Source organism: Peromyscus leucopus, chromosome 17 (genome assembly GCF_004664715.2).
Source record: "Peromyscus leucopus breed LL Stock chromosome 17, UCI_PerLeu_2.1, whole genome shotgun sequence".
Classification (NCBI taxonomy): domain Eukaryota; kingdom Metazoa; phylum Chordata; class Mammalia; order Rodentia; family Cricetidae; genus Peromyscus; species Peromyscus leucopus.
In genome coordinates, this window is record NC_051077.1 from 29,851,242 (window position 1) to 29,878,869 (window position 27,628).

At 41.9% G+C, this 27,628-nt stretch overlaps 1 protein-coding gene across 1 annotated transcript; it reads right to left on the reverse strand.

The window, feature by feature from the left end:
• Positions 1-7,379: 7,379 nt before the first annotated feature.
• Positions 7,380-26,818, reverse strand: F11 (coagulation factor XI). Its single transcript, XM_037211699.1, has 15 exons — positions 26,468-26,818; positions 25,551-25,606; positions 19,907-20,069; positions 18,162-18,268; positions 17,151-17,310; positions 15,414-15,523; positions 14,922-15,081; positions 14,424-14,533; positions 14,163-14,325; positions 13,963-14,069; positions 12,257-12,425; positions 11,159-11,334; positions 9,694-9,789; positions 9,058-9,197; positions 7,380-8,381 (listed from the first exon to the last, which is right to left on the reverse strand). Exons 1-15 carry the CDS (start codon positions 26,611-26,613, stop codon positions 8,220-8,222), a joined length of 2,025 nt encoding a protein of 674 aa, XP_037067594.1. The 5' UTR covers positions 26,614-26,818; the 3' UTR covers positions 7,380-8,219.
• Positions 26,819-27,628: the final 810 nt, after the last annotated feature.

Consider the following 27,628-nt stretch of genomic DNA (forward strand, 5'->3'; position numbering starts at 1 on the left):
CTGGCTGTTTGAAACCTGGGGCTTATGCAGGGACACTTGGCTCAGTTTGGAAGGAGGGGACTAGACCTGCCTTGACTGAGTCTACCAGGTTGATCTCAGTCCTTGGGGGAGGCTTTGCCCTGGAGAGGTGGGAATGGGGAGTAAGCTGGGGGGAAGGGGAGGAGGGCCGGGAGGGGGGAGAACTAGGGAATCCATGGCTGATATGTAGAACTGAATTGTATTGTAAAATAAAATAAAATTAAATTAAAAAAAAAGAAATCTAGACAGCACTGATCATGAATTTTCAGACAGAAATAAAGATTTTTCTTGGGGTGGTGGGGAGGTGGGAATTTGTCTAGAAACCTTTGATGATAATTTCTAGGGAGAATTTGTGGGCCTTTTGTCCACATCCTGAAATTCTCCGTAGGGGTGGATTAGTTAGCTTGGTGGAAGGGATGTCAAAGCAGCCAAGCATTCAGACTGTGGCATGGTTACTGCTGTCTGCTTCTACCAGGTTGACAGTGGGAACCAGGACAAAGAGCAGACCAGAAAGAGATACATGAACAATAGGCAATTTCTCAAGAAAAAGGATTGTGTAAGCATTTAAAACTGTGGGCAAACACATCAGCATTGGTAAAGAGAATATTATCATTGCAATGAGGCTCTGTGCTCTCCATTGATGTAGTAGGAAAGGTGTCTTGGGACATTTTTGTTGGTAAGACTCTGTGTAGGTGATGTTTCTTCTGTCCCAATGGGTCTGCAGCCACTCAGACCCAAGTAAACACACAGAGGCTTATATTAATTAAAACTGCTAGGCCATTAGCTCAGGGGTTCTATGGGCTAGCCCTTACACTTAAACTCAGCCTATTTATGTTCATCTATATATCACCATGTGTTCTGTGGCTTTACCTTGCACCATTACATGCTGCTCCCTGGATGGCAGGCTGGTGTCTCCTCACTCAGCCTTCCTCTTCCCAGAATTCTCTTCTTTGTTTGTCCTGCCTACACTTCCTACCTGGCTACTGGCCAATCAGCATTTTATTTATACAGAGTGATATCCACAGCAACCCTACCCATCAAAGGTGACAGTATGTAAAGTAAAAATTACTTTTAAAAACTTTCCTTAGAAAACAAAGAACTGCCAGAGCGTCCTGATGGGGAAAAACAGGAGCTACTGAGCAATGGTTTTCCCAGTTTTATTTGCCCAAAGAAGCCACAGTGGCCATGGACAAAAAGAGAGGAGGCATAAATTTCTCAGATTAATAGGGAAACTTGATTTCATCCATGTGATACTGGTTTTACAAGCACACGTGTGTACAAGAGTTATTGAGTCAGGAAGATTAGTAGTCTTGTTATACAGCATGTTTGGGGACAGCTGCCAGTGAATGTGAAACCCATTTAAGAGCCTTAACTCAACTTTGTACTTCAATACCAAGACTATCATCCAGATGTAAGGCACTGCAATCACCCTAGCAGGAATAAAGATGACCTAAAGAGATACTTGTGACCCTCCTTTAGTGAACAGACTACAGCAACAATGGACTCCAAGAAATTGAAATTTACCTAGACTCTGATGCTGGAAGAAAGGATAATTTGAGGTCCTGGGGCTAGCCAGAGCAGGAACTTATCACCAGGTAAGAATCACAACTTGCAGGAGACCTTGCTGGAGGCTAGTACTGTAGTCATGGTGATGGGTTACCCTGACCAAGGTTGCTTAGTTATGCAAACCCCTGACTCTACTTAAACCTTACCCTCATGTCAACACCCTGTGGACAGACTGGATGTAGCCCACTGGACCTCCTTGTTCTTCTCAATATGGCCTCTTGAATGAATTCTCTTTTCCTTTCATTTTATTAATTTATGTTCTTAACTGGCTTATTGAGGATGGGTGATGTTACAGCTGACAGGGCACAAGTTCTGACCCTCATAACTTCAGTGCCTGGACTAATGCATGACTTTGGGAGCTGGCTGGTGACCCAAAAGAGAAAGCCTGTTATACCTGTGAGGTTCATAAATGAAATAAGACAGTTGTGGTAGCTGAGAACTCCAAGACTGATACTCTTCTTGAAGATTCTAGGGTGGAATGGCTTCCTCATACACAGCCTGCTCTCTCTATGTCCTTACACCAGAAGGAACTAGTTAGCTGTCTGTCTGTGTGTGTGGGGGGGGTGGGGTGGACCAGTGAATTATTATGTAGGAATGGGGTTGGCGATGGGAGGGCCCAGGAGCCAGCTAACTCAAGACCTTAAGAACCAAGTGAGCAAAGGAAGACAATGATAGGAAGGTTTATGCTCATGGCAATAGAGATGTTAATATTTTAAACAGAGTGGAGCTCACGGGACCCTCATCTGGAATTCCAGGCCTTACTTCCTTTTGTCGTCCCCCCCACCCCCAGACAACAGCACAATGACATTGGAATAGTGGAGTATACATAAGTGCATGGTCAAAATGAACTTTATAACTAAGAATCAAGGAAATGTCAGAAGGGACAGGTCACTCAAATGTGTGGCTGGTGTAGCTTGTCTACCTCTGCCTGGCTTTTATTGACCTCTGAGAGAGAAAAATCCATGGACAAGGTTTGTTTTGCAGAATATTCATCATGTTGTTCTCACTGGAAGGGATGGTGTGTATTTGAAAGGAAATCATGCCCCGCCCCCGCCTACATATCTATGAATATGGTAAGTTAGAAATACCAAAGCCAAATATGTACAACATTTGTGTCATATGCCTATTCTTATTTTTCCACAGGTATCATCAGCTGTTCACTCATCTGCGCTCATTAACATGAGGAGGAGTTGCTGCGTGGAAGGGGAAATGGGTGTGTTAGGCCAGGGATTAGCTTCAGTCTGAGCTGATTTTTTATGTAACACTACAGGTAAGAGTGAGCTTTTATCCCCTTGGAACTGTGAGTCCCCCAAAACCTCTTCCCTCTGTAAGTTGCTTTTGGTGAGGTGTTCTTCCACAACAACTACAGCAACAAATCAACTAATACATAAAAGATAACAAGTAATTGAAACTACACCAGGGGACCAGTTAGCAACATTAACAAGCCGCGGAAGTGTGGGACTAAGATGGAGGGTGAACACTGGAGACCAGGGCACCCATGAAAGAACATAAGCAATCTGTAAAGGGCTGTAAGATCCGTGGCTAGAGTCCCCAGACCGCCACTGTGTCTGCAGGTCTTTCTGTCGGAACAAGGCATCTCCTCTCAGCACAGGTCTCGTTCCAGGCATGCAACAGGACACGGAGAACCCAGGGCTGGACAGCGCGCAGAAGAAAAGGCAACCGTCTGTCTTCAGGAATCATCATTCTTTGCCAGGACAGAGTTCTGCTCACAAGGTACAGGTTAACAAGAGAGAAAAACAAAGCAAGTCTGCTACACCCGCAGCGCACAGGACACCCGTGAAAAGTCACTGTCTTAGGAGAGCTCTCTCACTCCACTCGGTGGCTTAGGATCATCGAGGAAATCCCATTTCAGCCACAACAAACAGTGAATCCCAGCGTGGTGAGACAAAAGGAGCAAGGGGTTTCAGACTAGAAGGTAAAGCCAGCGGGATCCCACTGACAACTGCCGGCTCGCATCTGGACAGATGAGCCGCTGTCTCCAGCCAGGGAAGATCTGCAGCTCTCTGAAAGACCTTCTGTCTGTGCGGATCGGATCGCTGCCTTGCCTCTCTGCAGCTGGGCAGCCCCTTCTGAGCCTGCTTGCCCCATGCAGGTGGAGAACGATGGCATTCATTTCTAAACGGGCCTGGGAGCCAGACACACAGATGTTCTCTGCATCTTGTCTGGGGACTCCGCACAGCTTGATCCCCACGCTCAGAACAGGGGCTGAGGAAACGCTGAGTTATAGCTTTGTTATAGGGTGTTCCCACTGAGGTTGGCAACCCCAGGGCTCCCTGAGGAAGAGAGTGTAAATGAGAGGGAGCAGGGAGTGAATTTCCAACTGGTTTTCAACTTCTCCTTCAGGCTGGAGCCCGGACTAAGAGCTTTTATTCACAGAGTCACTGTGCCCTCTGGTGGGCATAAGCTCTGAAGACTTCACTCTGCTCTTTCTGGGGAATCCCTGTCCCCAAACGTTTCTTGTTATCGGTTTCCCAATTTTTTTTTCCAACAGTCGATCCAGATGATTCACTTAGAAACACCGTCCACATGTCAGAGCTTTCCCTATCTCAGGCTTTCTCTCTTTCATGTGAGATGAACCAGTTCATTCTGATCACAGGTCAACAGTTCTAGGTGGCTTTCTGTGCCGATTCACAAAATACCCAAATCTCTAACCTCACAGAAAGTAGCTTCTATGGGCTCAGGGTGGGTGTGTGACTAAGTCAGATGGGGCCAGGGGGAGTCAAGGAAACATGGAAAAATGTCTACAAAGAGATCTGACCCACAGAGTGTTGGAGTGACTGAATTTGTAAACTGTCGAGGAATATGAATGTGCTGTGTGTATGTGCTCTCTGGGTGTATGTAGGTGCATATTGCTGTGTGGTGTGTGCATGTATGTGTGCATGTGCTTTGTGTGTGTATGTGCTCTGTGTCTGTGTGTATTTGTGTATTGTATTGTGTGTGTGGTGTATGTATGTATGTGTGCATATGCTGTGTGTATGTATGTATGTGTGTGTGTAGATGTATATGTGCATGTGAGCATTTGTGTGTGTGTGTTTATGTATGTGTGTGTTTTGGGGTATGCTCGTCAGATTTGTGTTATTATACAAAATACAAGAGACAGACCACTTAATAAGAAGAGAGCTTTATTTAGCCCTCAGTTGGGATGTTCAAAGGCTAAGTGCCTGCATGTGCTAACTCGATGGGGATAACGGCTGGTGGCATGACACGGATGGAGCGTGTCAGCAAAGAGCAAAGCCTCTAGCTAAGATGTGGAGAAACTCCAGAGACTGGGATTCCATGATGGCCATGAGGGGCAAGCCTCGATAGACCTCCCATTATGCCTGACTTCTCAAAAGACCCTAGAGCGTCCTCATCCAGCCACACTGGAGGCCAAAGCTGTAACGGTCACCCTTGGCAGGGTACTCAGCTAAGCCACACGGAATGTACTTCCTTCTTCTGGAGTCCTTAGTCAGCCTGTTTCCAACAAGTACGACATAATTTGAGCGACACTTTAACCAGGGGGCAGAATTCTGCAGCTTGGATGTGGAAGATGCCGAAGTGAAGAGAGATTTACGAAGGCAGCAGGCAAGACTGGTACGGAGCCTGGGCAGCAGCAGGCTGGCAAGTGACAACAGGGACGGGTTGATGGACCATCCTCTGCTGTCCTAGGGGTGTCTACAGAGGGCAGCCTGGTGCACAGTGACCCGTGTGGGCACTGGCCCTGGCTACTTAGTAAAGGGAAGTGGAAGCCAGAGCTGGGGATTCGGGAAAGTACTGCAAAGAGGAGAAACTGCTCGCTAGCGGCTAGATATTTGCAACAATTGCATTTGAAAAGTCCGGTATCTCGGAATGGAAGCAGTTTGATTTAATCGCCCCTGATACCACGCTGGCAGAGAATCTGTTTAAACCTGCAGGTTGTTTTCTGTTCTCATGCTTGGATTTTGAGGGCGACAGAGAAGTATAAAGGCGCCATCTAGTGGACAAATAACAAACCGTTAAAATAGTTTACAAATACACCAGTCCCACCAGCTTGATGAAGTGCCTCTCCCCTCCTCCCCATCCCTCAAGAAGGCTCGCTAATTGAAAGGCTGTTCCTCTGCTGATGGCTTCATGGTGGGATGTTCTGGGGATTTTAGGAGGTGGGAACCACCTGGAGGAAGTAGGTCACTTCTTCCCATCCCGCCATCTGGCTGGAGTTCACCAGGCTGCAGTGTTGGGGCCAAGGAACTGTAGACTGGACTCAGAATCCATGAGCCGAAATAAATCTATCCTCCCTGAGGTTGTTGAGCGATATGTCTCCAGGACGAAACAAGAAGCAATACATGGTTTTCAAACAATAACATTCTGCGGGTCAAGGCATAAAAGTACTGCAATGGAATCCATGTTCTGGAACAGACTGAAGAACTTGTCAATGGCAATCAGAGCTAGCTCCAGGAGAGAAGGTTAAGTGAGAAAGTGTAGGATACTCCATAGATGTGCAGTCTTTCAGTGTGGAGAAGTGAATTTTCTTATTATATATTCTATAGCCCAGAGCATTTTTATGTATGAACCACGGGCAGGTACTAAATATTCAGAATTAAGATGCTGTGCATAGCTAAATACTAAAAAAATCAAAACATGCATTTTCCTTAAATACCTCTCAGAGAAGACAGAAACACCTCCTCTCCTTTGCAGTTGCATTCTAGCATTGTTCAAACAGGACAAATCAAGTGTTTGCAATACAGGGAGCTGTTTGAGGATGTTGAAGACTTCACCACAGCCATGTTTGCTCCTAAAGTATCTCTCCCTATAGTATGGATGTTTTCAACTTTCTTTTCTGTTGGACACACTCATGACTCAGCTCTTTGCAGAGTCACACTCACTGGCAGGTCTTAGGAAGGCTTCGGCTTGCCTACCTTATCTCCATCAATCTGTTCTTTACCTAAATGCTGTAAATGAGAGTATAGGTTAGGCTGAGATACTTTCCGAGGTGAGTACATCAAGATGTATGTTCACGGTATCACAGCCTGGTAAATTGCTCCTCCTAAACATAGCCCTATGGAAATTATGGAGTCTGCATTCGCACCTTCAATTGTACTTGTCCAAGCCAATTTGAGGAAATACATAGAGAAAATTGAAAAGGCCAGTGGAGAGCTCAGTCAGTAAAAATGCTGGCTGGGGATACTTGAGGACTGGAGTTTGATGCCCAGCATCCACAGGCAACCTGGTCAGCTGGCTTGTCACACGGTGAAATAGGTACAGACATTTGCCACCAAGTCTGAACACCTAATGTTCATCTCTGGATCTCACATGGGTGGAAGGAGAGAATTGACTCATGAAGATTGTCAAAGACTATCAGTTAACATCTACATACACTTTATGGCATGTGTGTGTGTGTGTGTGTGTGTGTGTGTGTGTGTGTGTTATACTCACATGCACACCACACACACACACACACACACACACACACACACACACACACACACACACACTGAGAAAGAGACGGGGGAGGGAGAAATTTAAGCTAGGCACTATGGCCCATGTTCTTAATTCCAATTTTGGGAGGTAGAGACAGAAAGGATTCTGGATTTGCTTGATAGCTAGTTTAGCAAGCACCAAATTCCAGTAAGATGCTCTGCCTTGAAAAAACAGTGATTGGCTCACCTGCACATACATGAACACACAGACACACAGACACAGACACAGACACAGACACAGACACACACACACACACACACACACACACACACACAGAGAGAGAGAGAGAGAGAGAGAGAGAGAGAGAGAGAGAGAGAGAGAAATCTAACAGACAAGGATTTTTTTGTTTGTTTCTCTCAAAACCCATCATTAAACTCTGTCAAGCTTCCTTTATTCACATAGGCAGAGAAGAATAGGTTCCTATAAATGGACACTGTGTGTTCTTGTCCACATTTCTTTTGATTTTCATTTTGAATTTAACAATTCTTTATATGGTTCCCTTGGCATTTCTACCTGATCTCATGGTGCCTGTGAGGGTTCAAATGTGAGCTGTCTCCAGCTGGTAGCACTATCTGAGAAGGAACAGGAATTTTACGGAGTGGGATGTCACTGGAAGAAGCAGGTGATTGACAGTATGTCTTTGAAGGACCAGTCTCGTCCCCAATACTTTCCTGGTTCCATTTGATTTCCAGCTACCATGAGACAAGCAACTCCTCCTCCACAGGCTCTTGTCACCATATTGTTCGGCCTCACCTCGGGCTAAAACCATGGAGCCAGTCAACCAGAGCAGAGGCTGAAACCTCTGGAACGACGGGCAAGAGAAGTTTTCTTCCCATGAACTGCTTCGGGTGTTTGTCACAGAGACTAAAAGGCAAATGGCACCACTGCTTGATACTTTCTTGGTATATCTGCTATATTTTTTATCTTAAAAAAAAATCCCCTTGTTGCATTGGTTTCATTGAGTAGATGAACGTGGATGTGGAAAACAAGCTATGAGTCTCACAGATCAGGAGTTCTGAAAATAAATTTTCTGTCTGTATTTTCTTACATTCATCAATCTCCTTCAGTTTGTTTCAGGGGAGGGAGGATGCAGCATTCCAGTGTGCTCATCAGTGGCGTCAAGCCTTCTCCTGTAGAATAATCTTCCAGGGCCACCATATGATACCTAGTGAACTCTTTCATGCCGTTTGAGTTTTCTCCAAGATCCAGTCCACATACTTGGCCACGTTGGTGTAGACACCTGGCCTTTCCTTCTGACCACAGCCTTCACCCCAGCTGGTGATGCCCAGCAAGTGCCAGACCCCATTGTGTTTACAGGACAGCGGCCCTCCAGAATCTCCCTGCGAAAAGGGGGAGAAAAGGAAACATGCATGGATTGCTTCAGATGCGTCCTTGTATTAAATAAGTATCCCACTGTTCAAATAAGTACTGTTCCTCGCAACTTTACCTGAAATTCTGGTCCTTTCACACGCATCTAAACATCCCATTGCTTACCTTTATCCAGATTTTCTATTTTAGGTTTTAGTTTACCCAAGACCCATCACATGTCCTGCTAATCTGAGTTGTCAAGCTCACACACTCAAGAAGAGGGAACTCCAGCTGAGGGGCTGCCACCATCAGATTGGCATGTGGGCATATGTCTGCGAGGTGTTTTCTTATTGCTAATATATATATATATATATATATATATATATATATATATATATATATATATATCACAAAAGAAAAGTCGCTGAACATGAGCCCAGAAGTAAACCAGTAAGGGTCATCCCTCCGGTCTCTGCTGTGGTTCTGGACTCGAGGTTCCTGCCTCCGATTCCTACCTTGACTGCCCTCTGTGGTGGACTGTCACTGTAAGTCATAAATCCTTTCCTTCCCTAAGTGGTGTTTGGCCAGTGTCTCCTCACAGCAACAGAGGGCAAACTAGGCCAGTGCTCCACGGTGGAACGAAACATTTTTAAAAATGCATTAAGCTCCCTCCAATATGATGGAGTTGATTGGTCGAAACCCTCCTACCTTGCATGCATCCTTCCCCCCTTCTTTATATCCTGCACAGATCATCTTGTTGGTTATTTTATGCTTTCTGTATCTTGTCTGACATTCTTCATTTGACACCAATGGTACCTTGGCTTTCTGGAGAGTATTTTGTATTTCACCTGAAAAAGATCGTTTTAGTGTTTTAGTGGAATAATATTATGTGTGTGTATACAATTATACTTAAAAGTCAAAATTTTACATAAAAATCTTGAAGGAAAAAATGACTAAGCTTAATTAATTTTTATAATTACAGAGTATAAAGACATTATTTCCACTATTGTGTATATAATTTTATTGATGTTATTAAGTTTAAAATTAATTATGACACAAAGTAGAATTTCTTTTCAGACAAAATAATTAGAAATCAAGCTAGAACTTTTATATGGAGTATTAGGCCTCATACTAAAAGTCTTCAGTTAAAATAGTCTTTCGAGAGGGCTAATCATATTTAATATTTTTCATCAGATATATTGGTCTTTTTATTACTCTTCCTGCAATTGACCAGTGTTACTTTAATCGCATTTTGGCCTTGTGACTAGAGAGAAAACAAAGGTTATGGATCAGCTCTGCTCTTCGATTTCAGGATAGAGCAGAGATAGATGAATCCGTTGTTACCTCGTGATCTGGTGTACCCCCATCCAGTCACCCAGCACTCTGTGTACAGCACATTCCTGTCTCCTTTAGAAGGTAGGCATATCGGCCGCTGAGTATCTAGTTGTGGAAATCATACTTTTGTTATCAGAAGCCACTATGGTTCGGATCTGAAATGTCTTACCCAAAGACCCACATTTCAAAGACCTCAACGCACTTTGTGTCACTATTGGAGATGGGGGAAGGTGGGCTTCTGGAAAGACGTTAGGTCATGTGCCCCTCATATTAGGACCCCAGCCCCTTCCTTTCTGTCTTTCTGCTTTCCAGCATCCATGAGGTAAACAGTTTGTTCCTCTGCACATTCCCCAGCAATGGCTCCAGTAAGGTCCCCCACCCCCAGGTGGAAGCCTCTGATATCCCACAGCCCAGATCACCTTTCTTCCATACCAAGTAGTTACATCAGGAATTTTGTCAGTGATGAAGAGCTTTCTAACACAGAAGCAAAACCAACCATTTTCCCCAGAAAAGATTGTCACTTCACTTGACTTTATTTGTGCTTTCTCTATTTATTATATCCGTGTTATCTTTTTCTCAAATATTTTCATGTCTTGTGTTCAGGGTTGTATATAACACATCCCAAGTCATGGCTGGAGAGATGGCTCAGTGGTTAAGAGCACTGATTGCCCATCCAGGGGACCTGGGGTCAATTCCCAGCACCCCCATGGCAGCTCACAACTGTGTAGCTCCAATTCCAGAGGACCTGACACCCTCACCTAGATATGCATTCAGGAAAAACACTAATGCACATATAAATAAATAAAGAAAGAAATAAAGAAATAAAGAAAGAAAGGAAGGAAGGAAGGAAGGAAGGAAGGAAGGAAGGAAGGAAGGAAGGAAGCAAACAGCCAGGCAGCAGTGATGCATGCCTTTAATCCCAGCACTCAGGAGGCAGAGGCAGGCAGATCTCTGTGAGTTCGAGGCTAGCCTGGTTACAGAGCGAGATCCAGGACAGTCACCAAAACTACACAGAAAAACCCTGTCTTGAAAAACCATGAATAAATAAATTAATTAATTAAAAAATCCCAAGTGAAAGGAATGAGAGAAGGATAAGACATGCTTCTTTACACAAACTTTGATTTTAACCAGGTTTCATGTTCTGTAGCATTTCCTTAGTGCTGTTCTCAAGTCTTTTGTCCCTAAAGCTAACTATCAGTTTACATTATTCTTATTATTTCTATATTTTATGAAATGATGTCATTCTATGAACTTAAAGAAACCAGAAGGGGAGTCTCTTCACCTGCATCTCAGAGTGTAAGCTAGTGTTCTCGGGCAAGACAGTCAGTCCCAACAGAGTGAGGCCATCTTTCTAGACCTTTCCTTGTCTTGCTGTAGTAAGGGCCTGGCAGTTGAGACTGGTTCCTCCAAGGCTGAGCATATTAGTTATCTAGGTCACCTTTATAGACCACTTCCCACCTAAAATTCTATATACCTGTGTAATTCATGGCTGATTCCAGTTTCAGCAGGGCTATATCATACCCACTTTCTGCCATCTTATATTGATCATGGATTATTATTTCTTGAACCTTGAAGAAAGCAGTATCTTCATTTATTTCTGATTGATTTACGATGCCACCATAGACACGCAAGTCTTTAGATATCTCTACCCTACAGAACAAACCACAGAGTGAAAAAAAAAAGATCTATCACTAGACAGTTCCCAGACATTTGTGTTTTACAAATATTTGTACTTGGCAATCATTTCCATCTTTAGGAGGAAAAAAAAGTGATTTTATTCTAAAAAACACTTAGTCACATATTTCCCCTACAAAGAAAGCACTGGATAGAATTTGCTACTACTGGATAGAATTGAACATATTCTCCAGCACATCCACAAGCTTAGGAGGAGCTGGGTTTTAGTCTCAACCTTGTCACTGACAGAAGAAAATCACATGAACTTTCTCATATGAGCTTATAAAGGGGATTATTGACCTCAACTGTAGCGTTAAGTTATGAGTACGTGCATGCATTATGCAAAAAAATGAACAAAAACAAATAAACGTGTACACCTCTGTCTGAAAACAACTGAGAAGACACTGAACGCAGCAAAGGGGAATTGTGCTCAATCAAATTGCCTTGGGTTACACACTTCCCCAGCTGAAACATTTACATTTGGTTGATACTGAAAATCATGAAAGTAAGGGATCCAGTTTGATGGTGTATACTGAACTCTGTGTGCTTGGAGGCAGAGAAAGAGAGAAGAAGGGAAACATGGCCCCAAGGACAGGAAATTGGGAGCTTCATGCTGGCCCTCTGCAGCAGAAAATCAGTGGCTTTAAGTCTTTGGAAACTGTTTGCATTTGGATGTAAAGGCAGAATGGTATGTTCCCACACCTGCTCTAAGGCTGCCAGATGAGGAGTGGTTGACTCTTCTCTGTAGTTGACTCTCCCCTGTAGTTGGCTCTCCCCACAGAGAGAGAATTCATTTAGTGAATGGGATCATCTATAATTTCAAAGTGTCTATCTACTATTATGGTAGCCCAGATCTCACCTACACATGAAGCCCAAGGAGAAGAGCGGTAGCACTAACCCAGAGAAGCAATGAGCAGCTGTCAGTATCCACTGGTTTCCAATGATGGATCCTCCACACAGGTGTCCCTGGACAGGAGAGCTGATGTGTAGGGTCACCTGCCATGGCCACTCACCATGAACAGATGCGGTTCCTCCAACAATCCTGGGCTTAATTTTGGTTGTGCACACTATAACAGAAAGTGCATGGTGAGTACTTGCCTATGGCGTCATTGTCATGGGTCCTTCTGTTACTTGAGAAATCTCTAGGAAACCTTTCAGCCTATAAGCAAGAAGGTAACCTTTAGAAGGTTAGTAAGCAAGCAGTAACTAGGGCACATTATCAGTAACTCAATGAAGACCTTTAGTAGTAGTTACATCATGATGTCTGTTCCATTAGTTTAAACAGAATGCTGAAAATGCTCAACATTGCCTTTGGGATTAGGAAGCACTTCTTTTAGTGGCATTGCTGGGTGTCTTTAGAAAGTCAAATTACACTAGAGACCAGCAACGGTGTAAATATGACAAACACCTCGGTTAGATGTGCCCTTTACAGGAGGGTATTGTGTAGTCTAATACTGTACGGTGCAACCTACTTATCTAGTTTACACATCAGAAAGCAGACTGAGAGGACACACAGTTTTATTTTCCTCCATATTTTCTCCTCTAGCTATCAATCTGCCACTGATCTGTTCTGTCACCTCCACAGGCCAGAGTCTATAAATTCAACAGAGAAGAACATAACGAAGGCAGAAAGGGGTGAGAAACAGAATCTTCAATTTATCGAAGTGTCAGTTCTGGAACTCAGTTTTTAAAGCATGCCCACATCACTTAACAGTATTTTCTAATTGTCCCATCTGCCACTAAGAAGTAGAATTAAGACAACACTTGTTTTGAATGTTCCTTTTTATTGGGTAAATTTATTGTGAGGAAAACAGAGAATGGATGAACTACACCTTAATTGACTTTCTTAAGAGGCATGGGTCACCTAGAGATTGCCATCAAGCCTCTGACTCTAGGAAGGCATGTTTTCTGGTTAGGATGTTAGAACTGCTGGGACAAGATATCAAAAGTGCTATAAATAACTGTCACGAGGAGTGATTAGTGTTACATTTCGTTTCCTAGATCTCAGGTACATCACAATTAACAGGACATCATAACATTGGACATTATGCAATATATATAAAATCATTATTTATGTTTCACTGAAAGATCAAGTGGGAAGACAAATGAATAACTTAATTAATGCACTGGTTGATAGTTTAATAACTGAAAATTAAAACAAAACAAAACAAATTCTTTTGGTGTTGAAAACAAAAATCAGCCTCTGGGTCTGTCTCTTCAGGAAATGCTTCTTGAAATATATATATATATAACACATACTCAATTTATCAATTCATGTAGAATTGAATGAAGAATTGGTTCATATGCTTAAAGCATAGGAAAGTTGGGCAAAAGAAGCTGGAATAAAGGAAAATCTCTAAATATGTTAACTCACTAATTATCTCTCTTCTGTGTCTATGTTTGTTGTCATTTTTGATACACGATCTTGCCATTTAACCCAACCTGGCCTCAAACCTCTGATTCTCCTGCCTCAGCCTCCTGAGTGCTGGGATTATAGGCTTTTGTCACTGTTTTCACCCCTCTGTGGTTGTCGCTTGCCAGTTTTGTGTCGATGATACCTTCACTTGAATGCTTTCCTTCAGTTGTAGTGTTTCAAGTACTCACCATTATCCATTTTGCACAACCTCAGTGTGTATCCGGAGATGCCGCCCCTCCCATGAAGTATTCTAGTCGGAGATCCATTCGGGGAAAGTTTTAAGTAACATCTGCCCCTGTGGTTGAAAACAAAACAGTATATATATTTCAAGCATAACGCATTCTACAAAGAGGTGCTCCAACCATATCCACCTTGACTCTTGTCTTACTTCCCTTCATTGCAAGACCCTCGAGATGGGGAATATGTAAAGAACTGGCAGCGGATGGCGTCGGTGCACATTTTCTGGCAGGTTTCATGGCCTCTCACATCAACAATGTCCAATTCTTCTCCCAAGAAATCGGTGTCATTGTAAAAGGACGGATGACAGAATACTAGACAACAAAGCACATGCCAGATTTGAACCATGCAGCCTTCACAGTTGTCTATCTCGGGGCTGCTGAGCTGGAGAAGGAAGTCCTTCACTGTGTACCTGGGGTGCTATGCCTGCAATGCTGGAGACTGAAGCCAGAAAGGGCGTTGCTCTTTGCAATGCGTGAGCTCGGTAATCCACTTTCAGATGTCTTAAGGAGGCAAAGGTTTCTAAGGTACAAAAGGGGATGTATAAATGAATCATGTAGAACATATCAAAGAGACGGAACACTGCTACAGCGCAGCACATATGGAACGTAAAGTCAGCTCCCATTGGCATTTAATAGCGACCACGTCCCTATCTCTGCTCTTGAAACATCCAGTCACAATGTGCCACTAAACTGTATGTCACCGAGAACTTTTCAAAGGGCCTTAGAACTTGCGCTATGGTCAGTGTTCCCAGAGTCTTCCCTCCTGATGTTCCTTTCAGCAGGTCCCACTTATCTCAAAGAGTCCGGCATTTGCCTGCTACTTAGATATGTCCTATCTGGATTGTGCAGCACATCTCTATTGGCTGCCTTTAAAAGAGGACAAGTCACCCTTAACAGCAGCTTCTTACCTTTGAGATTCTTTTGGCCATTCTTTGGAAAAGAATGTAAAAAACAGACAACTGGGGTGATGGGTACAAATCCGCCGACAGACAAAAGCATCTGGGGCCAGCACACTGTCAATGTTGGGGTCTGCAAGCACTGTGTTAGGGAAAATGTCCCTGATGCAAGCTGTACAACAGAAGAAACTGTGTTAGGCAGTCAGGGCACCAGCAACGTCATAGGCATTCCAGACAGTGCTTGTTCATTATATCAAGAGGAGAAAGTTAACCCAAAGATTTTTTTATTATTATTTATAAAAAAATAACTGATTAGTTATTTGAAATTTAAGAAGAAATTCTTTCCAGGACATAATGAGCCACGTCACATGAAGACAGTGACGGGTCATTGGGTCTCCTTCATCAGTGAACATCAACCGTTTTCCAAGTCTGACCTACGGCACACATCCTCAGCTTTCTCCAAGCTTCATGGTGCAAATACCTCCTTGAGAAGACAATAGTTACCCAAGTTAGAAAGTCCACAGGACTTCAGGGAAAATCCAGATACCACATGACTGAGCTTTGTTATTCTGGTTGGTGTCCCCGTTTGAGTGAACTTCAAAAGACAAGTTTTACTGAATAAAACAAAAATGGAAAACATTATCCTTTCCAAGTGTATAATAGCACAAGAGGATAAGAAATTACCATCTGCAGGGAGGAAATGGCTATGATAATAAAGGAATTACTCTGGGGAGTGTTCACCTCCAGGATTAGTTGGCTGGCTGAGTCCTGGCCGCCCCTCTAACCACAGGGTGGCCCTGTGGACTCAGGAACAATGTTATCTCATCAGTGAACAGACAACCTGAGAGACCCGATGCGGTGTGAGGAGTGGAGTGTGTAAATGGGTAATTTCTCCAGCTCTTTGTAACTTGAGCCCTCTAAGTATGCTTTTTTTTTGTAAACCCTAGGAACATTTTCCTGACTTGCAGTTCACATTCTGTTAAGTCTAAGACGTAAAAATTGTCCTCTGAGGTGAAGTAAAGAGAACCATAGAAGGCTATTATCCATTTTTTACTACTGACTTTTAAATACATCTTTGGTGCTTTACTTCCTATTCACTTCTTTTTCAAAACTGTGGAAAGCAGAATATGAATAGTCAATGTTAAAATCCAACTATTAAAAATGTAGTTTAATGTGCAAATCTGGGTCATGTCAAAGATTCCTCAATCTAAAAATGAAGCTTGGGAGCTGGAGAGATAGCTCTTCTGGCTCCTATGGTTACCTGCACACATGTGCATCTATACGCATAGCACCCACATCCACACGCACACAAACTTATTTTAAAAGAACAAATCATATAATTTTCTAATAAACATTTAAAGCTAACAAGGCAGATTTAGTCATTAGTAACCAGATCACTTTTCTATTATTACACAATAGTTTTCTTCCCAGAAGATTTCAAAATCCCACATGAAACAGTCTCCAACTTTGCCCGCAGGCTTCAAATACTTCATCTGAGGGAAGGAACAGAGCGGTACAGTTAGCTGGATAGATAAACAGACTTGAAGTTTCGATTCTTTAGGTCAGGACTACTCCAATACTGGTTAGACTGGAAAGAACACTGCCAACCAAACCAGTTGCAGTTCCCTCAAAACTACCAATGCAAAAATGTAGTGCTTTTCAAGTTAGTTCGGATAGAGGGTAAGCGTATGTTTGCCTTATAACAGTGTCATTGAAACAGAATCTGTGAGACTGCACTGTATGTACTATCCATACTGTGTGTGTGTGGGGGGGGGGTATGTGGGTATGCAAGTGTGAATAGGAAGTCCAAAGGAAGATTTTAATGGGAGACAGCTTCTCTCATTAAACCTGGAGCTGACCAGTGAGCTCCAATGATCCTGTCTCTGCCCGCTCACCCTCTCCCCAGGCCCCAAGCACTGGGGCTAAGGGCAGGCACAACCACTTCTGGCTTTTATATGGGCACTGGGATACCGACTCAGGTCTTCATTCTTGCACAGCCAGTGTGTTTACACATTGAAACACTTTCCAGCCCTGAAACACAAAATCTTGATTATGAATTAAATGCATGCTAATTAGACATTCGATGAGCTTTCCATGACAAAACAGGGGTTGCTATTATGCAAATGTCTTTTGGGGGTTAAGGAAATTTAGGCTTCACGTTGATGAAAATAACTAATGAACCAGTGGTTTTCCTTGCTCTGGCACTCCTATATCCCGGAGCTTGGACTCCAGCTCACTCACCGATGCGCCACACTGGGAAAACGCCCTGTTGCGTATGTGAAAAAGTGGCAGTGGGCATCACTTGTGCATCTCTCTTGGCATTCCCGAGCATCCTTCACAACAGAACTGTTATAGTTCATGCCCTTCATGTCTAGGTCCACATACACGTCTTTGCTGCAAGCTGGAAACAAAGGCAGAAAATTCGAGCACCGCCAGAAGCCAGGTGCAGCTGCGGAAGGGCTCCCCCAGCAACGGGCTCCCCCAGCAACTGGCGCCCTGGACTCAGACTTCATTTCTCACCCGCTTTCCCGAGGCAGTTGTTATTTCGGTTCACTCTGCAAATTCCTACTCCCGCTATGAGGTATTGTGAGGAAGCCAATGTCCTTCTTACACTGGAACAACTTTAAGCTTGTACGTCTGCATCTTGTCTCTCTGACCTAGTGCCTGAACTGCACTGAGTGATAGATTCACTCATTCCTTTGTTGAAAAACACCCATTTCATTATTAAGATGCGTGCCACTTCAGTCTGGGCATTTAAATTGGTATCTATAATAAGGGCTTTTTTTTTTAAGAGTTATTTATTTATTATGTATACAGCATGTATGACTGCAGTCCAGAAGAGGGCACCAGATCTCATTACAGGTGGTTTGTGAGCCACAATGTGGTTGCTGGAAATTGAACTCAGGACCTCTGGAAGAGCAGTCAGTGTTCTTAACCTCTGAGCCATCTCTCCAGCCCCCAATAAGGGCTTTTGTGTGCAATTTTAGGCTGGGAAGGAAGAGGTCACTAAAAAGTAAGAACTGAGGTGCTGACATGCTTTTACAGGGTTAAGAAATACTAATGAATGGGAGTGTGCTTACGGGGGAAAAGAAAGCAGATATCCATGCGCTCTACTCTACATAAGAAGATCGTTCTTTAGTGAGGAAGCTTAATTCTAGACGGTACAATTTTATTTCATGCCACAAGACTGGATCTGAAACGATTACATGTATAAATTATAGTGGCTAGTATTTATTTGGTAGGAAATCTTACCACTTAATTGATGAGGGCATTGCTTGAAGGAATATCCAGAAATTGCTCCTGTCATATTCACCATTGGCAGCGTTTCTGTGACACTGTCCTTCAGGATGCAGGCAAACCTGTTCTTTTGAAAGAAATAACATTACTCACTGGGAATTCATGTTTCCAAAGATGGATCCTAAGGACAAAGAGAAGGAAACAGACTACTGAATGTCATGCCAAAGCAAATGTTTACTTAACAAGAGCCTGGCTTTGCTTCTTATTTCAACATCCCTACATTTAAAAGAACACACGTGACCCTCCTCTCCGACAGGGCATGGACAGGAATGGGCGGACTCTGAACTATTGCAAAAATGTTGTTAAGAATCTAACAGTTTTGTATTGTCAATAAGCTGGAAATGGTTTTCTTTTACAGGGCTACATTATAAAGACTCTCTCTCTCTCTCTCTCTCTCTCTCTCTCTCTCTCTCTCTCTCTCTGTGTGTGTGTGTGTGTGTGTGTGTGTGTGTGTGTGTGTGTGTGCCGTGCATGAGGAAGCCAGAAGAGGGCAGTGGATCACCTGGAGCTGGAGTTACAAATGACTGCAAACTTCTAGAAGTGGGTGCTGGGCACAGACCTTGGGTCCTCTAAAGAGCAGCCAGTGATCTTAACCACTTAGCTATCCTTCTAGCCCCTACACGAATACATTTTCCAGTTGTAATACAGAATGTTCTGTTTGCATCTGGTCCAACAAAACCTGAAGTTTTATTCCTGGCCTTGCTCATAATAGTAAGCTTGTCAATCTCTGTTCTAGATTTCAGAAAAATAATTAAGTTTATGGAATTATGTAAATATCTGTGAATCCAGAAAACCAAACAAAGATAATAGCAACTTAGCTTTTGCACAAAAGGTTATATATTAAATTTCAAGTTTAGCATAAAGACAGAAAGGATGGCATGTCTAAGATTTTAAAAAATATGAGTAGAGAGACAAAACAGTCATAGGAAACTGGTGAAGTTTGATGGAGAATTTAATTAGCTGCTATAAATAACACTTGAAGGATGTAATGGTGTAGGGTAATTTTGTTAAATTTCTTACACTTTCTTTGTGGTGAAATACATGTTGGAGTATTGAGAGGTGCAAGGCTATGATATTTTAAATTCATTTTCAGTGTTTAGCTGTGAATATGTACAGGTTGGCAAAGCAAACCTGGCAGGATTTTAGAGGGAGCAGGAGATTATAGTTGCAATTTTCACAGTATTTTTATAAACTTTTTTTCCTAATTGAACGATTAGAAGAAAGTTCTAGATAATAGCCACTATCATTAACTAACAGTGACAAAAAGAACAAATATAAGACAAAAACGTGGGAGAGAAAATATGACCTTAATATTGAGATCTCAAGAGGCATTACAGTTTCTCACAAATGTACCTAGACATCATTCTTTCTGTAATATTTAATTTTTTTTTTTTTTGGTTTTTCGAGACAGGGTTTCTCTGTGTAGCTTTGCGCCTTTTTCTGGAACTCACTTGGTAGCCCAGGCTGGCCTCGAACTCACAGAGATCCGCCTGGCTCTGCCTCCCGAGTGCTGGGACTAAAGGCGTGCGCCACCACCGCCCGGCTAATATTTAATATTTTAATGGAAGGAAAACTCAGTTTCCAGCTGGTAACATCACAATTCATAAAATGGCAGGAGGGGATGTGTAAGGAGGTAATCAGTAGTGGTAAGTGACTGGCCTCTGAAATGAATTCCTCTTCAGAGAAACATGAACAGTTACCATTTGGTAGGATCATCCGAAGTTGACTCAGCCATGAATGTGAAGAGCAAACACTGTGGGTGGTGGGTGCAGACCAGTTGGCAGTACTTGGCACTCGGTGTGAAGACAGTACTTACGTCACCTCCTTGAAAGCAGGTGTCTTTGAAGAGCTTAGTGACACATTCTGTGATGAAACACGTGGGCACACATTAGTGTGGGTTTGGGCAGGCACTGACCTCGTTAGATAATCTGATAATGTCAATGTCAAGCGTGCCTACTTCCCAGAAAATAAGCCTGAACTCTGACATCAGAGCAACTAATGCTCTCGGGTTAGCTTCTTTAGTGAATGGCCCCAGATGGAAATAAAACCATGAACAACACATTGGCCTCAGTGAATCACGTTTGTGATTGTCTTGGGAGGGCTGCGGGATCAATTCAATGATTTCTCAGCTGTTGGTCGGCAAAACATGATCCTCAGGAAACCCCTTCAGGTCAGCAAAGGTTTGCCATGTTTTCCTTCATTCGTAGTTTTAACACTGCAACATACTAAAAGCCAAGACTGATGGCCTCTTACATGATGTCATGTTAACATTAAAAATGGACTCCTTTACCAACAAGAAGTATAGAGTCCAGGAAAAACCATTGAGTCGTATTTAGTTAAAAACTCAGGTAAGTTTTACTTACAAAAAGACAAACTGCACAAAAATTTAAAAGTCCTCTGTTGCTATAAAGAGATACATAATAATCCGTATGGTATGTGACCTTTGGGACTGTTCCCTAGTGACTGAATAACAGGTTAGAGTTCTTCATGAAGTCATGGAGAGATACTTCTAATCCATTTTTTTCTTTATAACATTGGAAATAAATATCGAACTCTTGTGAAAATACTTCAAGAAGAATAAAGCCTAACTCAAATATGTACTGTTGTAACAACCGTCAGTAAATGTCTTGAGAGGACCATAGTTGCAGAGCAGACAAAACTGTCATATGAGGTTCATAGGACTTAGGTAGTCAACAAACTCACAAGATCTCCCCTGGTTTTTCACTGACCCCTAAGGAAATGCGGTAAATATTTTACATACATTAATGTAAGCACTTAACTAGATTGCTATTTGTAGTGTGAGGTATCTATCACAATGACAGCAAATATCATTATGACTCTTAATATCATTATGACTCCTCACCAGTTTGTTGGCCACTTCTGTTTAGTTCACCACTAAATCTTTTCATATAACGTGTGACTCAGAACCACACCTAATTCTATTTTTTTTCCCAAGACAGGGTATCTCTGTGTCACTTTGGAGCCTATCCTGGAAGCTCTGTAGACTAGGCTCAAACACACAGAGATCCACCTGGCTCTTCCTCCCACCTAATCTGCTGGGATTAAAGGCATGTGCCATGACCACCCTGCTCACACATAATTCTTTATTGAATATTTTCCATTTCAACTGATCATACTTCAATATAATTAATCTCCTCAGTAATCCTATGTATTTTTAGTCCGTGCATTTAGGAACATCATTCCAAGACTAGACTCCATAGCATTCATGTAGCTGCTGAAGGAACCCATGATGGGAAGAACATCTCCACCACAGATCTGCCTCTAAAATTCAACAGAGGTTTGGCAGGGAGCATGACTTTCTCCATTATTGACAAGTATCTCAGGAGCTAGCTGGATTTGACTTTTTCTAAGTTCTGTGTTGTCTCCCACCAAAGCATGTTGTGGCAGCTTCCAGCCAACCAGTGACCTATTCCCACCTCACACTATGTCTGCTAACTCTAGAAACTCACTGTCTTTGTACAAAGCCACGTTAAAATGTTATTATCATGCAGAACTGCAAGTTTGGGTATGTTGGATTGATTTTTAAAGAATTAATAAGTGTGCAGTTTTACTTAGGAAATAGCCACTATTTGAATCATTTAATTTATAATATTGATTTCCATAATCTCAGTATAGTTTCTAGTACTGGTGAATGTTGGCCACTGTTTGTATATTGAATGAGTTTGAATGGAAGAGGGTGGTATGGCACCTCAAATGCACCCCGTACCTCCCAAGTCCTAAGATTACAAGCACGTGCCACCACTTCTGAAGGTATATTGAATTTACACTTAGACTCCTTGATGATCTGCCTGACATAATTGATGTGTTCACTACTTTGAATTTTCTATGTACATAGTCATTTTTTATGGGAACAATCCATTCATCTCCATCTTTCCTTGACGTTTAGTTACTTTTCCCTTCCCTACGGTGGTGAGTGGGATCTCTCATATAATGTTTAAGAGAGGTGACAGTAGATATTCTTTCAAAATACTTATTGGCATAAATTCATTGCACTTTGTGGTGGACTTCACAGGGTCATTTGCATAGAGGTTTATCGTGTATTTTGACTATATTATTCTCCATACACTCCTGCTTCTCTCCTTCCTTCTATTCTCCTTTACTCCCCTAGACTCCAGGGCTCAGAGTCTCACTTCAACCTTCATGACATATAGACATAATTTTATGTTTCTACATAAAGTCTAGAATCCACAAATTTGAGAAAAACATGACATACATCTTTCTCAGTCTGACTTATTTTACTTAACACGATGCTCTCCAGTTGCATCCACAGTCCTACAAATGGTATGATTTCATTCTTCATTGAGGCCAAAGAAAAAATGGGGACACAAAGTTGGGTGGGTATGGAATGGAGCATGGATATGGGAAGAGTTTGGGGATGTGGGGGTGAATATGAGCAAAATACAATGTATGAAATTCTCAAAGAACTAATAAAACTAAATAAACACCATGTCCCCTTCCTAGTGTTCGTATGTCCACTATTTTCCTTATACATTCGTCTATGGATGGACACCTAAGAATACTCCCTAATGTGTTTGTTGTGAATAATTCCCTTGATGGTGAGGCTGTGGGAAAAATAGAAATCTATAATGAGATTTCACAGAAAGTTAAAAGCAGAACTGTACCACTCCTGAGAATATACATGAAGGACTCTAAGTCAACATACCAAAGACGCTTGCACACCTCTCTTCATTGTTTGCTGTCCACAATAGCCAAGTTGTAGTTGTGGATATCGTGGCTTTCCCTCCATCCCTTAGGGAATCGCTTAATAGTTCAGTTCACCATTATGCATGAGATTTCCCGAAAACATTTGGTTTGAATTTTTCTTTTGTAGTTTTTGTTTGTTTGTTTGTTTTAAGATACCATTTGGTCATTGGAAGAGTTCTCTTCCAAGTTTGCTAAACATCTTTTGTTATGAGTAAAGTTTAATCAAAAATAAAAATACTAAATATTAAATAAATCAATTTTTATTAAATAAAATTTTGCTGCATGCATTAATGTCCTAAAGGATTTTAGTTTTGTCTTTCTATGGTAAAATACATATGACATAAATTTGCCACTTTAGCTTTTTTCAAGAATGTGATGCTGTGGAATTAAGGATATTTCCATTATGCACAATTACCACCACCATTCTAGAAGTCCTTCAGCTTTTCCAACTGAAAGTCTGTACTCATTAAATGACCATTAGCATTAACCCCTGGTTACTTCTCTTCTGTCTCCTGTTTCTCTGAAACCGGTTTCTCTGGGGACCTTATATAAGTAGGTCATTCATATTCATATCGTTCATATGTTCATTTGTCAATGATTTATTTCATCTAGTATAATGCCATGAAGGTTCAGCCATGTAGTATGTATTAGAATTTCCTTCCTTTAATGCTGAATAATATTCCATGGCATGTGCACACTGTAATATTATATTTTGTTTAACCATTGGTTCATTGATGAATACTCAGGTTGTACTGTGGTATGGATGAGTGTTTCAAATGCCCACGTGTTTCTACCTTGCAGCTACTTTGCACAACAGTGTTATAAACACAGAAAAAAAACCTCTGTTGGCGTTTTCTTTTGAATCTACATCCACAAAAGTAGACTACATCTGTTGCTTTTTTTTTTAAATTAAAGTAACTTCTCATTCTTTGAATTAACCAAACTTTGCCACATTAAGCCAATGTAATGTCTCTTAATTTTCTTTCTTTTAAAACATTTTTTGAAAACTTTTTCATTGTGTTTGTATTTCAGGTGGTTGTGTTGTAGTGGGTACTGCTCCATCAGAGTGAACACAGCCCACCTGATCCCAGCTTTGTTGTGAGTGTGTCTGTCCTTTCTTCATTCCCTAGTCACTCTAGTCAGGACCAAGCCACACAGGACCAGGCAATGACATGTTCAGAGCGGTCAGTATTTATTAGTGCTTTTATGTACATAAATAACATGTCTATATCAACACAGTTGTTTAATTTAGTGTTTAAGATGTCAAAACAGGATGGGTGATGGTGCATGCCTTTAATCCCAGCACTTGGGAGGCAGAGCCAGGCAGATCTCTGAATTCAAGGCCAGTCTGGTCTACAGAGTGAGTTCCAGGACAACCAGGGATATACAGAAAAACCCTGTATCAACATACAAAACAAACAAAGAAACAAATATATCAAAATAGTACTGACAATTTACCAAGGAACTAACAACGGAATTTCAAACGATGACAATGAAAGAATAACCTGGAAATCAATCTTATCACAAATCAAAATGAAATTATAAACTGTATAGTTTAATACGTTACATAGTATTTATTTTATTTTGAATCCATACCTATATTTGCCACCTTTTACATGTGCAACATCAAAAAGAATTTACTATGGTTAAAGGCCAGTGACAGTCTCAGAGATTCAATGTAACATAAATAAATTACTTTAAAAGAGAGTTTTTAAATTTTCATTTTAAATAAAGAATAAACATGGAGTGAAAAATACTTATGTTAAGTTGTTATGATCAATATTAATTGGGTAACTTACAGTTGTATTAATTATTTCTACTGAATATTAAGTAATCAATAAACAAATTCGGTAGTTAAACTAACCAAATGTGTAAGCTGTACATTAATATTCTAATAACATTTTCAGCCCAGAATTAGTGTGTGTGTATGTGTGTGTGTGTGTGTTTTACTGGATTGAATGCCTTATGGAAAATTAATCAGTGATGTGACTCAAGTCTTTGGCTTTCTTATATTGCTCTTAGGTACCATTACAATGTGTTATATAGTTAGATATAGATACAGGTCTACAGACAGACATAACTATAACACAGATGATATAGGCATAGTCTCTTTGTAATCTTGTATTTAAATCTCTTTCTTTCTTTGAACTCCTTAAGTGGGAGTCTTGATTGGAAAATAAATGATTTTGCTTCCTTCCCTGGAGTTAGCAACATGGAATTATTCCACAGTAATTCATGGAATTACACTGTTTCCTATTCTACAGGTCAGGAAATTAACCTCATATTTAAATAGTGAGGAGAGTCCTTAAAAACTGTAATAAAGATGCTGGAATGTAGCTCTTCACAGCTGATGGTTTCAGGCAGTGGGGTGGACATGTGAGGAAGGACTCAGTGTTCTTTAAGGGGCTGGCCATTAGGAGTTTGACCATGCTCCAGTGAGTGTATCGGCAATACAAATTGGACTTGGTGGGGTTTTTTTTTTGGGGGGGGGGATGCAAGGTTGGGAGGGTGGATCTGTCAGGAAGGGGAAGTAAGTGTGATCTGGGTGCATTGCATGAAATTCCCAAATAATTAATAAAAAATTTATGTTGGGGAAAAAATAAAGAAAGCAACACTTACCACTAGAAACTGAGGCAAAGAAGATAAAACATACCACCTGATGTAATGAGACCATCCTACAAAGAGAAGAATGTCACTGTTTTTAGAACATAAATTGTAAATTGTAACTAGTTTACTGACACCAGAATTTACACAGAATGAGAGGATCGGCTCACAGGATCCCTCGGCAATGTTAGGACAGCCTTGAGCAGGGTGCGTACTGTTCCGTCCTGTCAGAGTTCTGTAGAAGCTACACTGACCATTTATCCTCTCTGCCCGCTCTCAATCTCCACCTCACCCACCTAAGAAATCCCCCAGTCACTAGCATCTGACCCCCTCCCTACTCCAACTTCCCATCTTTATTATCCTTTTTTTCAGTTTTAAGCTCTCTCTATATATATGAATTATTATATTTTATTATTGCTATATATGAATGACTATATATGTGAATGGGTATATATATGTACACACACACATATATATATATGAATGATTATCCTCCTTATAATTTCTATTTCTAAAAAAACTTACTTCAAATTCATTAATATATTGTCTTGGTCACTTGTAAATGTATGTGCCCTACTAAATACTGAAAAGGCTGTTTCTCTCTCTCTCTCTCTCTCTCTCTCTCACACACACACACACACACACACACACACACACACACACACACACACACGCCCTCAGGTCCAGTTTCTGTATTGCTCTTTAATCTTTTGTCTTGAAAAACACTTCTCACTGGCTACACTCCTAGTCTTCCACTGCCTCCGCCCTCCAGTCGACTGTGAAGGGTGACTGAGTATATCTACAATGTGAAATCAGATGCATGTTAAAAATCTACCTTTCTGTACTGAAGAATATTAAGCCCTCCTCACAGCAGTGGGGACACACCGTTAGGCATACGTGGTTGAGAGAAACGTCCACTTTTGAAGCCATACCTGCAGATACTGCCTCTCTCTTTGCTGCCGTCCTCCGTTGGGGTGTTTTCTTTCTTTGACAGAGGCTTGTTCCTCTCTAAATGAGCTTGCGTAGGACACTGTTCCCTGAATGGTGACTTGTGCTGGTTTCCTATGTCATGTGACATCCTGTGCACACCACGCTCAGCGTGTCTGGCGTCCGAGAATGTCCTTTCAGTCCCTGCTAATGCAACCTACCTCCCTCCGGAGTTTCGAGCTCTTTCGACACACCACCAAATTTGCCTGCTCTCTTTCCACTGAGTTTTCAAAGAAGCAGCACACGCCGAGATGGCCAGAGAATCTGAACTTGCCCGGGCAGTTGGGCAAACATAGATGAGTGTTGCCTGCCTGGCTGCCCGAGGTATACATACTCGAACTTTCCAAGACCAGCCGTGCACCATTGATTCTAGCTCAACTACTGCAATCCGAGCAGACAAAGAAAAGAAAGAAATCAGAGGGACTTGGTGATTTGCAGTAGAGTGGAGGGAGGTGATCTTGGGAGCTAGAGGCTGGATGCTGGGGCCTGGAAGCTGGAGCCCGGGGACTGGAGGCTCGGGGCCAGAGACTGAGCTCACGGATCGCTAGTGAGAGTCCTGTTCTTGCACTCCCAGTTTCTGTTTCATAATGTCAACTTTTCAGACGTCTACGGAGATAAGACTGGCTCTGAGGGCCAAAGTGCATATAGTACCTATTGTGAATCCTGACTATGGAAAAGAAATCTATAGGAATAGACAGTTCTCACAGGGTCTCTTTGAGGGCTCGCTGAGACTCAAATGCCGGGCTCCAAAGTGCTACGCCGCCACCAATAATAAAGCAGAGAAGTTCCCTGAAGGATGAGGGGCCTTGTACACACAGGAGCCTCCCAAGGGTAGGGCTCGTTGCAATTTATAAAGAGGAAAGCCACTTCTACACAGCTATGTTTCTGTTAAGGTATCCCCTTGAGCTTGAAGAAGGATCGAGTGTTCTCTGTTATCAGACTTACTCCATTACAGGTCATGTCACTGGAGAAAAATAAGTTAGTAGAGCTGTAGTCTAAAGCAGTGGCCGATGGATATTTGGCCATTTGTTTGTTTCACTTTCCTCCATGTCTCTCATTTTTAATATTAAACACTAACTGGCCAGGTGTGGTGGTACATACAGGTC

What these genes read in the sequence shown, in the direction of transcription:
- F11 (XM_037211699.1), bottom strand. Translation starts at nt 26,613, where the DNA reads ATGTCACATGACATAGGAAACCAGCACAAGTCACCATTCAGGGAACAG. An exon ending in ATGCCCTCATCAATTAAGTG is followed by an intron (nt 17,311 to 18,161) that starts GTAAGATTTCCT and finishes CTTTGTTTCCAG; the next exon opens with CTTGCAGCAAAGACGTGTAT. An exon ending in GGGTCTTGCAATGAAGGGAA is followed by an intron (nt 14,070 to 14,162) that starts GTAAGACAAGAG and finishes TTTCAACCACAG; the next exon opens with GGGCAGATGTTACTTAAAAC.